The sequence below is a fragment of the Anguilla anguilla genome, chromosome 7, assembly GCF_013347855.1.
Source record: "Anguilla anguilla isolate fAngAng1 chromosome 7, fAngAng1.pri, whole genome shotgun sequence".
Classification (NCBI taxonomy): Eukaryota; Metazoa; Chordata; class Actinopteri; order Anguilliformes; family Anguillidae; genus Anguilla; species Anguilla anguilla.
In genome coordinates, this window is record NC_049207.1 from 18549745 (window position 1) to 18563933 (window position 14189).

Consider the following 14189-nt stretch of genomic DNA (forward strand, 5'->3'; position numbering starts at 1 on the left):
CTAAAATAATGTTTGTTTTTTTGCTCTCTAAGAGAATTTTACAATAGAAGAACTTCAGTACGTGCGGCTGCGAATAGAAATTTATGGGGGGTGGTGTTCCTGTAGCCTCGTGTTTCTTTTCTTTCACGTTTTATCTTCGTTGAACCTCATGGCCTGCGCAGGTTTCTCTGCTCTTAGTGTTTCCTGTTTTGCATGAAAACACAGGGCACAGAGGGTTTATTTATTATCTGACCTTTTAACCACAAGGAGTGATTCTGAATTCAGAAAGTGAAGTCCAAAGTGAACAGAGCATTGTGAATATATTAAAAAGAACTTTCCTATGCAACAAATAGCAACCAACAAAATGTGGTTCTCAATAAAAAATTGACTAATATAAAAGACACTGTTTGTTTTAAAAACAATGGAACAAATGTATTAATGCACTCTATTTCAGCTCTTGTGTAATTAATGTGAGTTTCTATGCAAGGGCTGTTGGAAGAAAGCCCAGGAAATCTATTAATAAAACAAAAGTGGACATTGTAATCCTTGCCTAGGTAACTAGACTTCCCCATCAATTATGATGATGAATCTGATAATTATGGTTTGCCCTCTCTCACACTGCAAAGACATGTTTTTATTTCAATAATATAATGCACTCACTTTGTATAACCCTTTTTCTCGGCTTTCAGTAATTAATTAAAAATGAACATCAAAACCTTTCCAAACTGTAGTGTTCAGATGATAAAGACAGAGTATATTTTTAGCTGCCCAGATCTACAGAAAAATGTATGCCATGCATAATGGCATTGCACAAAAATAATATGATTAAAAACCCTTTTAAAATGCAAGTGAGAGGTTTTTGAAGTAGTGCTTTTGGAAACACTATTTCCGGGCATATCTGTGTTTGTGAAGCAGCTTCTTCTCTTCCCCTGCAGGCTGAAATGACACAAGGACAAGCTACTAGTGTCCTGGAGGCGGTCCAGAGCCCCAGCGCTCGCAAACACTGGCTTCCCTGCTGGCGGAGCGCTTGTAACTTAAAACCTCCCGCAGCCTCTCGGCTCCACACAAGCCCTCCGCTGCCCGAGCAGACAGGCAGTCCTCCAGGGTCCAGCTCCGCGCCCGCGACCGGACCGAGCCAGCCAGCCAGACGCAGGACTGACCTGAGTGCAGCCCGAGAGGTCCAAGTAGATGATCCTGTGACAGCCCTTCCCTGTGGCCAGGTACTGTAAGCCTTTGTCCGTGAAGCTCCTGCAGTACGCCAGGCTCAGATACTGGAGATTGAGGCAGCACCTTTCCACACAGAGCAGACGGCACATGTTAGGAGAACAATGCGCCGCAAGAGGGATCACGTTCCTGATAGCGTGGCTTTCGGGGGGGGGACCCAAAAAGAGTTTGTTTTCTAATGCCCGTTTTGTGTTTCGCAGTGAGTTTAATGAGTCTGTTGGGCAATTTTTTTGTCATTTTAAATTTGCTTTGTAATCAGTAATCAGTTTGTGCACTTCAGGTGCAAATGCTTTGGGAAGCGTCCAAGACTATAAACATAGTCTTTTTCAAGTTCTCACTCTTGTTAATAGATCTGTTTCATCTAACAATGCTGCAGGACAGGGTGAAATGTTGAGGGGCTTTAGCTTTAAGTGGAGATTAACAGAGAACACAGGCTAGCCCTAAACAGAGCAAGAAGCATTTAAAGATTAGATGCACAGCAAGTCAGAATTTCCAGTTGCTGTCCTGGGGGTGCAGTGGGGGGGGGATTTCTTTGCAAGGCTTAAGAAGAGGCTCCTTTTACAATGCTGCAGTGTATTGACTTATGCTTTTAAGGAATGACATAAGGAAAAGGACTGAAAAAATATCATTTATCTATTCTGCCACGTCCAAGCCATTTTTGAATGACTTTTTTGGAATAACGCCAGAGGGGAAATTAGGCATCGGGGATTTTGATAAATGGACACAGTTCCGTTTTGTGATTTTCTTCCTTTCGGTAAGGAAAGCTCAAATGGTTCTAATTATGTGTAGAAGGCTGTGTAAGCTCTTTCTGAGAACTCTGCTGATGACCGCTATGGTATCTAGTGTGCTTTTCCAGACGTGCTGTCTGCTTTGAAGGCAATGCAAATTTTGTGGAAAATCTTCACTCTTCACTGTCAATGCAGGGAATTTGGGTGCCAACCAAGGACTCTACAGTTACTGTGAAAAATGAATATTTTTTCCATTTCCATTTGTAATTTTGCATTACTCAATCCTTGAAAAGCTCCAGCATCGACTATGTCACAAGAATTGTGCTCATATTGTGACCGGTAATGAAAGTCCTGCTATGCCTCCTGTTGGTTGATGTTCTATATCGCTGTAGCTGCAAAATTACGTGAACAAAGCAGCTGTGAAGTTATGCCGAAAGTTTGCTTTGTCTAAGGAAATGAGTGCCCATTCATTCACCAGTTTTAACTCAGCATGTTTTTATCATTGGATAACTGCATCAATGCAGTCAGGGGAGCACTGAAGGCTTTATGCATGAGGCAGCCCAGTGGCTCTGCTCCAAAGGTTCATGTCTGCTTGAGATCTCTCCAAAAATGAAAACATTATGCAATGTATTTTAGTTGAAGATCAAAACCAGTGGCCTGGAGACTATGACACGGTGAAATACGCTCGCAGAAAGTGATCGTTTGAAGAATAACAGACAATAAAACGCACATAAGAATGTGGTAAAAGCATGATTCACATAATTTTTTCAAACTCGGAAAAAGCTTGCAGGGAGCAGCATGTTCTATTGATTTACCTGGAGAGTGCTCTGAAAGAGCTGTTTGTAACAGCAGTGTAAGACAAATTCAGGTAAAGAAGAGCTGGGCAGCCTTCTAGAACAATCTTCAGGGTTTCATCCTGTTAAAAAGGAGAACATGTACTGTTAATTAACAGACAATTGGTCAATGTGGTCATCTTATGGAAATTTTAAAGCACTGTTATATACATAGCTAAGGAGTATAGTATAAGGACAAAATTAATAAAAGAATGAAAAATACAAGAGTAACAAAAGTAAGAATTGCGGTGGGAAAATGAATGGGGGGGGAGGGGCTGAAAGAGGCGTGCTCATGGTTCAGAGCGTGAGGCTCTCGGATCTCCAGCCGTATTACACCAGGGAGAGCCAGAGCTGTGCTGGAGATCCAGCGTCGTTACATAACAGATACTCCCTGCTGCGCGGGCCACTCGGTCCGCAGGCCCGCCCCAAAAACAGTGCAGGAACCTGCCTCCCCTCCGGGGATCAGCGCCGGGGCACCGCCGCCATGTGCGGCCCATCTGGGGGCCTGTTTACACGGGCGCGCGGCGTGCCTCCCGACGCTAGCGCGTTCCGGAAAAGCGGGGTGGCCGCGGCACCGCGCGGGCCGGGTTTCGCCGAAGCGCAGCCCCTGCGAACGAGAGCAGTCCTGCCTCCTCCGGCACTTTTGTTCATTTGCATTTTTACTCACGTTTACGCCGGCGCACTCGGACACGTTGAGCTCCCGCAGGTTCCTGCAGTCACCTAGGAGACACCAGAGACAGGACAGTAACGCTAAATGCGGTTGCGCGCTAAATGGTCCGGGCCCTACTGGGCTGGCAGACTCAGCTTGGCAGGACAGAGAGGCCGGCGCAGCCCAGTCTATAAACACAATATTAAGCCCTTTTTATGTACTCCTGTGATGGGATAATTCCACTCCTGGAGGCGCCGCTGGGCCCGGGTCCTGGTACAGTTGGCTGGGGAGAGCGAGGGCTGGGAGACGGACAAGAACAGTGGCTCAGCCTCCCACTCCTGTCAAAGCCCCTCCTTCCGGAGGCTTTGCAGATTCGTGCATGCTTGGCTGCTGGTTATGACATCACGCTGGGTCAACAGAACAAAGCCTGACAAATTGAGAGCGAGTCGTGGCATCGCACCATGGAAATGTGGCGACATTTTTCTCCTCTGTCGCTGAGCTACAAAAAGCCACATTCTTTATCAGCTATTTCTGGAAACTGGGAAGAAGATTAGAATATGCCGGTACTGTACACGTATAAGTGTGATGAATCTGTGTTTAAGAAGTAGCTAAACCTACGAAATCCCTCTTATTCATAAAATAACCACATTTATTTTGTCTTTGAATGGAGTCCTGTCATAACCAAAAGATTGTCCAAAGACTTTCAGGATTTTCCTTTGTTTCAGCCCACTTTTCACTCCCGTTTGGAATGCCAAATTAGTGCTATAGGGCTTCCGCAGGGGATGGGGAATGCCCCCTGCCAGTGCGGAATGGCCACACACCACTACCTGTGTCCTCAAAAACCTGTGGAGCCTGCCAATGCTATCAGTCAGCTGACCTGTCACAGCTACTGAAAGGACTGATTGCAGGTAGCCTGTGGGTGGATGCTTGACAAAGGGACAAACTATTGAGCGTTGTGGAGAGTGGCTGACAAGGAGACATGCTATTGAGTGATGTGGGGAGTGACACAATGGGTGACTATGCACTGCCCCATGGGGCTCAGGAACACAGGTAGCACTGACATACCACAGGTCCAGGATGTATGATGCATTACTGAAGGCCAAGCGCCTCAGGTACGGCAGGTACAACACTTAGGATCACCAGAAATACACAATATTTAAAAGGTGTGCCGAAAATTTCCACCAGGAATTAAACTTAAAATAAGCAAGCATAAGTGAAAACATGCTCCAGGTGTCATTTCTTTAGTGAACCCCGTGGTATGGACCAACAGTAACTGTCTCATACAACATCACTAATTGGCAATTACATAAAGCCAGGTCTGTGCTTTAAGGACATTTTTCACAGAAACAGACGGATGTACACATATAAACATAAACCCCCTCCGGGTTTGAAGGATATTAGTGAGTTTAAAGAAAATACTCATAAATCTGTGCCTTGTAAATGAAATTTCCTGCCACTCAGACAAAAACCAAAAAGACCTAAAAATGGACTTAATTGCAAAGAGGGAACACATAAACATCAAACAGACTCGGGAAACACCAGGAACTGAGCGTAATTAAGGCTTTGCTCTGCAGTGCCCGTTTTATTGCTGGGGCCTGGGGTGTCTCAGTCTGTGCATTTAGTGTGTAACCCCCCCTCCCCCCCCTCCTCTCTCCTCAGGGACTGCAGCTGTAACCAACCAGCCGAGGCTCGTCTTTCAGAGAAGCCGCCACAGCCGCTAGAGCAGCCGTCCAGCCGACAACGGGCATGCGGGTGATCGCCCTGCTGGTCCTCCTGGCCCTCGGGTCGGCCGAGGTCAGGAAGGCCAGGCCCGGAGGCAGGCGGGGCAGGGGGAGGAGCGGCAGGCGGGAGGGCACCGTCAAGCGCTTCGCCGGCGAGTGCAAGGAGTACACCGAGGCGGGGGACAAGTACCTGGACTGCCAGGACAGGCACCTGACCGCCGTGGTCATGGGCTGGCCGGAGGACACGGTGCACCTGCTGCTGGCCCGAAACAAGATCCAGGTGCTGCGGGACAACACCTTCTCCCAGTTCAGGAACCTAAAGAGCCTGGACCTGCAGCAGAACCAGATCAACATGATCGAGGAGGGCGCCTTCGCCGGCCTCGACCAGCTGACCACCCTGCTCCTGCAGCACAACCACCTGCAGGTGCTGACCGAGGATGTGCTCATCCCGCTGCCCCGCCTCAAGCACCTGCGCGTCTACGACAACCCCTGGAGCTGCCGCTGTCACCTGGACAGCCTGGTGCGCCACCTGCAGGTGCCCAGCCACCGCAACCTGGGCAACTACGCCAAGTGCGCCGAGCCCGCCAACCTCAGGGGCCAGAAGCTGAAGCGGGTGAAGGTGGAGCTGCTCTGCCCCGAGCTGGAGGAGAACAACCTGAAGCCCGAGGAGATCCCGCATAAGCCCATCATGGGCGACAAACACGTGGACGCCACCACCAGCTGCCGCACCTACATGTTCCCCAAGCCCCTCCTGGACTGCAGGAACCAAGGTAGGCACCAGTGCGCATCACCTGGATGAGGCGCACGCTGATACTGGTGGCTGATACTGTGCGTTCTCTGTGTTAACAGGAGTTTGTTCTTTGTGATGATGGGTTTGTGTTCTTGGTGAACGGGAGTGTGTTCTCTGTGTTATGAGGAGTGTGTTCTCTGTGTTAACAGGAGTGCGTTCTCTGTGATGACGGGTTTGTGTTCTTGGATCAACGGGAGTGTGTTCTCTGTGATAACGGGTTTGTGTTCTTGGTGAACGGGAGTGTGTTCTCTGTGATAATGGGTTTGTGATCTTGGTGAACGGGAGTGCGTTCTCTGTGGTAATGGATTTGTGATCTTGGTGAACAGGAGTGCGTTCTCTGTGATGATGGGTTTGTGTTCTTGGTGAACAGGAGTGCGTTCTCTCTGCTGTGATCATGGGAACAGAGCGCTGTAGACCACCCATCTCACCACACCATGTCATAGAGCACAAGACCCGAGCCCTGGACCCAGCTGCACCCCCTGTCTTAGGCCTCTGCTATATTTAGCTAAACCTAACACAAAAACATGAGCCAGCTACTTAAAAGCTAAAAATTATAAGCTCCATAGTGAACCCAAGCACAGAGTGCAGAGTACTCCCCAGGGGGGAATGGGGGACAAAACACAGGATGCTTTGCAGACATATAACAAGCTTCATTTTCTCAGCATACATTTTGATAAATGGCAAAACAAATAACAGGGCACAGTAGATGGTTTCAACATGGACCCAGATTCAACTCAGTATCAACAGAGAAGAGTAGTTGGTTTCACAGATGAACCAGATTCAACTCAATCAGGGAAGAGGAATGAGCAACCCTGAGCGACAGCAAGAAGGCAGATTTGATTATAAATTAAATAATTCAATAATGTTGAACGTAATACTGGTTTTATCATTGGAACTTTAAATTTGAAAATTTCAGACCCTTGCAAAAGTCCTTATTGTTCACTTACAGGTCCAACAGAAAACAAATCAACTCTGAGTTGCTTCTAATCCAATTGGCGAACTTCATCTGACGCCACAGAGGAAAAGCAATTCCAAGGTTAACGCTTGAAAGCGTTTTTTGCTTCGCTGTATCTGGACTTCTTCGATAGCTAGCACTGCAGCTGCACCCAACCCCTCCCCCCACAGAAAACAGCGCCACACCCAGAAAAGTCCCAAACACACTTTAGAATAACAAATGCAGGTGTGCGCGAATTTGGCGAAAATGCGTATAGAAAGCAATTGCCAGTGCATCACAGCTATGTCAGCATGGTTATTTTAGAATATTTTCAAGGTAAAAAATCCTGCATAGTATGCCTTTCAGTGTCTTCCCAACTTGTGAACAGCTGTGTGATAAGAAGTGGCGGAGGAGAGAACATGCTTGTCTGTGTACTCCCGATTCGTAGTAGCAATGAGCTGAATGATACTGCCTGACTGGCATTCCAAATTTGCAAGAAAAAGTAAAAAAAAAAAAAAAAAAACATTAAAAAAGCATTTAAAAAAAGAAACAAATCTGTATTTATATAACCTCACATACACCTATGTTGCTGAAATCAAACACTCCTGCATGTGCAAGTGCACATGTTAGCAATTAGCCTGGAAGCTGCCAGCACACATTAATTTTTTGGAAAAGCGTTCTTTTGGCAGATGTTTCCTATTTCTCTCTGTCTATAAAAGATCATAGTAACATAGGACTTTATGCTCTTCAAAGAGGCTGATAAGAAAGATTGTGTTAAAATGCAACTTAACACACTCTTAATAGAATAATTTCACCAGTTGCAGAATGGTGATTTAAAAGTGCTGAATCAGCAAGCACAACTGACAGTTAAATAAGACATTCACAGCTGTGAGATATGTAAGGTCAGACAAAAAATGAACAAGAGAGCAAGGACGGGGCAAAGAGTAACATTTCATAGCGCCTCTCTCCCAAAAATAACAGCTGCATCTTCCCCTGGGACCTACATAAGCGGCGTACTAAAAATGACATCAAGGCACTGTAATTCATTTAAAGTTCTACTTCGCCATGTCGACTCCATTGGCTGGATCTCTTGAGAAGGGCCAGAAAAAATAGACCTGTATAGATGTAATAGTTGTTTTTTTTTTTTTTTTTTTTTAACAGATTGGACACTCTTTTTTTAAATACATCTTTCAAAGACCATGAATGGTTGGTCTTCTTCTTCAAAGAGTGACTGAACAGGAGTAAGACTGAACTAGATGTCTCTAATGGCATACAAATGACCCACAAGGCAGCTGTGGGGTATGCAGTAGACAGAAGACCCTATGTGGTGTGCTAAGGGGAGCCATCCTTCACAGTGCGCTGTTTGTGCCGCAGTGTATGAGGGACACTGCGTTTCCGATGTGGATTCTTTCCCGTCTCCCTGGCAAAGCGCTTAAGGATAGCTTTTACATCATGGCGATCTGAGGCCGAGGCTCCGCTCCACCGTGCCGCAGCTGCGATATCGCGTACCGCGCTCTCTGTGGTACCAGAGCGCCGTTTCAACTCATTCGCCATCTGCCGCAGGGCTTCTGCCTTTTCTCTATGGACTTCAGTAAATATTTCCTGTGTGGGTGCTTTGACCTTACTGTCCCCCCCATTAGGAGGCATGCTATTATTTGATTTATCTGGACAGGGCTCATTCTGCTCTACAGAAATTCCATTCAAATGTATGCAGTATGGGTTAGCATAAAAGGCCTTATAATATGTATAATGCTCTGCAGAACACTGTAGAGTCATACCTTAACAGTTCCCCGATGCTCTGTTACAGAATATTGCAGTGTCCTATAAAATGGGCAGTCCATTGGTGCAATGATGTCTGCTGCTTTTTTCCCTTTTCTTGAAATTCAGAATGCCCAGTCATATTTCCTAACCTGTCCATTTACTAGTGAGAGTCTCTGATCCCCTAGTGGTCGGTTTTCCAGCACCAACTTATACATGCAACTGAACATGAAATATAAAATGTTTCAGTCTATACCCAGAAAATGAACTGGACTATGCTGTTTTCCTATTAAAACATGCAGTCCTTGTAAGAAACGATTTAAGAGTCATGCAAAAACTGCTGGTGTAAGCCAGAATCTGCCTGCCCCTAACCCCAGCCTCTTCCTCTGCTGCCCTGTCATTTCTGTGGGAGTTTCTGAAGTTTGGCCTGGTTACTGTTAGCAGATAAGCAGCAACAGCACAGCACAAATTCTAGAAGAGTTAAAAGCGGAAGAGAGACAGAGAAAGAAAGAGAGGGGGGAAAGAGATAGAGGAAAGTGGTGGAGAGAGAGAAAGAGAGCAGCATGGAGTCTCACTATACTTCCAGCCATATCAGACATATCCATCTCATATTCTGATTTACAACCATCTGGAGTTCCAATGAGAGCCACCAAATTATAGCCTGCAGCGCGCTGAAATGGTTGCAAAGATCATTGATGTCCCTTTTTATTCAAAACTAAATGAAAGGCTTTTGTCTAAACAATACACAGCCAGCACGCTGTAATTATACAATTATACAGTATAATTGGGTGTGGTAATTATCTGCAGCAGTGTCAGTGTGCATCACATACGTACAGTATGCAGCAGAGAAGTTTCAATACGGCAATTCTCTATGCACAGCAGTGTGCACACTACATGCATTCCATGCACATGAGTCGACTGCATGACTGCTGCAGCTCAGATCAGTTTGCCAGAGTTGGAAAACTAGAGATGTATCTGCAAAGCCAGGGTTGGATAAGTAAAGACAAAGATCAGGACAATATTCCTGTCCGTAACAGAGAAAAAGGATTCTCTATAGAGTGGCAGAATAGTCATTTTCCATTTTCTTATGAAAATCTTTGCACAATGCTCCACACCACAGCCTATAACATGATTAAGCTTCTTCATTTAATAAAATGCATTTTGTAGTCACATTTTTGCATCCTACAACACATACCTCACAGACTACTACAACACCACTACTAACAACGCGGTTGAGTCCCAGACATGCACTTCCTCAATGCAAATTTGACCAGGAGGATCACTGTAAAACTGTTGGACGTCGCTCAGGCGGGAGACCCTAATGGAAACCACAGACGTCGCATGAAGGAAGGGATGGAGAATGTAGGAGTTCTCTGTGGGAGTCTGCAGTTCAAAGCTGCCTGACCCAAAAAACTCCTACACACACACACTGCAGCTGTGGAGTGATTGCAATTCCTTTCACTGCTGAAGGATTTAAAGGCATTTGTCTGCAACTACTGTAGTCACAAAGACTAACACTGCAGATACTCTCCTTCTGCCTCTATCTGTGCAGTTAAGAGAAGTACCAGGATGCAAGACAGATTAGCTGCAAAGATTCATGAATGTAATTTTACTGATGACCTTGCAAGGCCACTGTATCTACTATAAAACATTTTTTTTTCTGTTACTGTTGATACAATCATTATTGAAATGGTCTTCTCAAGACTAATTCCACAATTAGGATGACCATCCACAAATTTAGACAAGCCTAAATTTAACTGATAGCCTTAAATATTTGATATGCCAAATAAATAAGGTAACAAAAATGGGTCAGATTGTGATGGATTACCCGTTAAATTTAGTTTAATCAATACATTTATCTCTCATTTCAAGTAAGTACATGTTTTGAGTCTTCATGTTTCCTGTGTAGCTAGAAGGTTCTTTTCATACATTTCAAGACCACCTGGATGGGGTTAACTGTGCAATAAACAGTATTGCTATCACAGATGTTTCTCTGTGGGAAAACCTACTGGAAATACTTACAAAACTCTTTCGGCATATGATTCCTTTCACACACGTTCCAGACGCATGGGAAATCATCTATCGTGCCACACTCGACTGGGGCACAGTAGCAGACACAGCCATTAAAATGCCCTCCCTCAGGTGCCAACTGAACAGAGAATGTCAGGTGAACCTTAACGAACCCGTGCCCCCGCTCTTCTGAATGCACAACATGCTACTGGATACATGTGTTGGCGATAGCCACTTATCTTCCTCCCCTCCCCCACATTTCTTTCTTTCCAGATCTGAAGAATGTTCCAGCTGACCTCCCCTCTGACATAGTCAAGATGGACCTCTCCAAAAACAGCATCAGACAGCTCAAAGCCAAAGAGTTTGTGGCTGCCAAGGACCTGAAATTACTGAACCTCAGCAGCAATAACCTTGACCGTATTGATACAGGTGGGCCAACGTAATTTCTAATTACTCCCTCATCAACCGGTAAAAATGGAAACCTAACAAACTACGCCAGAAATGTATTTTCTTTGCTATTTAAAGGGGCTAGGAGACCCATGTCATGGCATTGTGAACATGCAAAGAGAAATCTGCACACTGATACTCAAAGATTTGTTACTTGGGGAAAGGTCAGGACAACAAGCCAAATATGGCATCTGCCAAATAGCTGTAAATGTTTGAATCAATGGATACTATTACAACATCAACCACCAGGAAAACTACAATTACTACTGCTACTGATTTGACAAATACAACCACCAGCATGGCTCAGACGAAAATAGCTCCAGATACAGTATGAATGGCCCTTCACATTCTATGCATTCAATGACAAGTGGTGATCTTCACCCCCAACCCATTAATCAGATCTCTCAGTGGACGATACATCTTCTCAGTAGTTTGTGAAAAGGGGCGATTAGCCATTCTCTCTTGAAAACAGAAACCGACAGACTCTGGGAGAAATGACACAGATACGCATATGCTAAGCACTAAAAATACTTTGATTTACAGTGACACTAGGAAACAGCTCCATTGCTCTTTTAAATGAGGTTTAGTCAAATTGCCAGAAATCTTTCCCTAATATGGAATGAGTTTAACACCCGAATCATTAATTACAGATGAACATGTGCAAAGCAATGACTACTGTGTATTACAATATTAAATCCAGCAAATACAAAAAGCTGCATTGCAATTTACAATTTAATGCTAGCCAAATAATTCAAGACCAACCACTGTACGTACAGTAGTTACTTTAAATAAGTCGGTATAGTAAACTAGAGATGAAACCGTAACAGTGACTGATATCTATTATGCTATCATAAAGTAAATAGAGGAAGTCTGCCAAAACACACACACACACGCACACACAATCTCCGTAATTATGGAATACAGAAATTGCATACTTACATACATACACGCGCATACACACACCCACACAAACACACACAGAATCTTTGTAATTGTGGAATAGATAAATTACACACACACTCACAAGTACACACACACTCACACGTGAACACACACACACACACACACACACAAAAACACACACACACAAAATCTTTGTAATTGTAAAACTGAGAAATCACACACACTCACACACACACAGGATCTTCATAATAGGGGGATACAGAAAAGATGACTGATGAAACTGCAAACGGGACGATTTGTGGTCTCGCTGTCCCCGCCCTAAACAGACAGACTGTAAGAGTGGTGATTCTCAGGAGTGCAGTGAAAGAGGCAGATGCACACTCAGCCCTGTGTGATTAGAGGGGGCAGTCCTCCCTTAAGACTGGGAGTAATTACTTTCCTGCCTCTCTTCTCAGAGTTCAAAGCCTGACTTAATGGACACCATGTAGCAGACGCTGCTGTAATTAAACCATGCCAACGAGGGACAGGCAATAGCTATGCCTCTAGAGTCTAGACCCAATGCACACATTCACTTCCTGGTTCCAATTTGAAATTCAGAAACATAATGGACACAAGGGACCGAAGCAGTGAGCCATCACACATGTTTTAAAGGGAGAAAACGGAAGAGGGAAAAAGAAACCTCTAAGGGAGAGTGAGGTAATCGCAGTGATGGCAATAAGACACAAACACTGGTGTGACAGAGCTGCAGCAAGACTAACGATCTCAGCAACACAAAACACAAACACAGACTGTATACAGACACACACACACACACACACAGATGCAACACCAGCTGTTAAAAGGTGGAGCTGAACAGGTTAATGTACCAGTGCTCCCCAGCTGTACCAAATACATTACGCCGACTGCTACTTTGACAGTGGAGTGTTTATTCATTTAGCCATGGAATGCCAGAGACAGCACACCTGACTTATTGTCTAATCTCCACCCACTCCCCCCCCCCCCGGGCCCCGCCCCCCCTCTTCTCCCGCCGACAGCCGCGTTCTCTGGCCTCCTGTACCTTAGAGAGCTGGACCTCTCCAACAACAGCCTGCGCTTCTTCCAGTACGGGGTCCTGGAGGACCTGTACTTCATCAGGAAGCTGATGCTGGGAGACAACCCCTGGATATGTGACTACAACATCCACTACCTGATCTACTGGCTCAAGCACCACACCAACGTGGAGTACTCGGGCCTGGTGTGCAGCTCCCCGCCCGAGTACAGCGGCTGGCCGGTGGAGAACTACGTCAAGACCTACAACGCCGAGTGTCCCAAAGACATACTGCTGGGACAGACGGACACGGCCCAGGAGCTCACCGCCGAAACAGAGGAGGAGGAGATAGAGAACCTCCCCCGACCTCTAACCACCCGTAAGAAATTTGAAATCATAAGGTTGAGTTAAAAAGAGACTAACTGGCCATTCCCGCCCCACCCCCCTCCCCACCCCCCACCATAAGAACTGCATTTTTTTTGTAGGACAGTCTAATTTAGTCTGTATCAGATCGGAGCTCATTCTTCTGTTCTAAGTCATCACTTGCAGAGAACGATTGCTGTTTTCTTTTTAGTTTGTTTTTTAAATGGTAATATTTCATACTGAGACTAATTTGTATAAAAGTGATGATCTTTTTTTACTTCGGGTTTTTCTTCCTGTCAACAAAATAAACCTGGCTGTTTTCTGAAGCCCTCTGGTATTAACAGGCAGACGGTTGCAAAAGCGAAAAAGCATTCTGCACAATTCAAACAACAACCGCTTCATGTGTGACTGTCACGGCTGAATTTTCAAACAAGAAAACAAAGGTGTGAAATTTCTCTCGTAAATCCCAACACACGCGTTCTAAATTATAGGCCCCCGGAGAGATTAAAGACAACGCTGCGTAAACTACCACATTTGGACTCAATTATCCAGATCTCTGTGACCGTTCAGAAGTTAGCGGCTATTGGGACGCTTCATGCCCAGCGTGGCACAGGAGGCGAGCAAGCATTAGCTTCACTGAATGCTAAATGTTAAACGGACTACATTTATATAGCGCTTTTATCCAAAGCGCTTTACAATTGATGCCTCTCATTCACCAGAGCAGTTAGGGGTTAGGTGCCTTGCTCAGGGACACTTCGACATGCCCAGGGGCGGGGATCGAACCGGCAACCCTCCGACCGCCAGACAACCGCTCTTACTTCCT

The 14189-nt window shown here is 45.4% G+C and overlaps 2 protein-coding genes across 2 annotated transcripts in view; one reads left to right on the forward strand and one right to left on the reverse strand.

Moving 5' to 3' along the window:
* fbxl13 (F-box and leucine-rich repeat protein 13) overlaps positions 1-14189 on the reverse strand; it is a 42460-nt gene that overhangs the window by 13494 nt on the left and 14777 nt on the right. Inside the window, exons 10-12 of the mRNA XM_035426207.1 lie at positions 3432-3484; positions 2747-2847; positions 1140-1269 (exon numbers count right to left, since the gene is read on the reverse strand). Coding sequence (XP_035282098.1) covers positions 1140-1269; positions 2747-2847; positions 3432-3484 — 284 coding nt within the window. The remainder of the gene's footprint in view (positions 1-1139; positions 1270-2746; positions 2848-3431; positions 3485-14189) is intronic.
* Positions 923-13692, forward strand: lrrc17 (leucine rich repeat containing 17). The gene is made up of 4 exons (XM_035426206.1): positions 923-1199; positions 5073-5904; positions 10900-11055; positions 13011-13692. The coding sequence occupies exons 2-4, from the start codon at positions 5160-5162 to the stop codon at positions 13412-13414; spliced, it is 1305 nt and encodes a 434-aa protein (XP_035282097.1). The 5' UTR covers positions 923-1199; positions 5073-5159; the 3' UTR covers positions 13415-13692.

Coding starts and splice junctions, on each gene's coding strand:
- lrrc17 (XM_035426206.1), top strand. CDS start 5,160: ATGCGGGTGATCGCCCTGCTGGTCCTCCTGGCCCTCGGGTCGGCCGAG. Junction 5,905..10,899: donor CCTGGACTGCAGGAACCAAG/GTAGGCACCAGT, acceptor CTTTCTTTCCAG/ATCTGAAGAATGTTCCAGCT. Junction 11,056..13,010: donor CCTTGACCGTATTGATACAG/GTGGGCCAACGT, acceptor TCCCGCCGACAG/CCGCGTTCTCTGGCCTCCTG.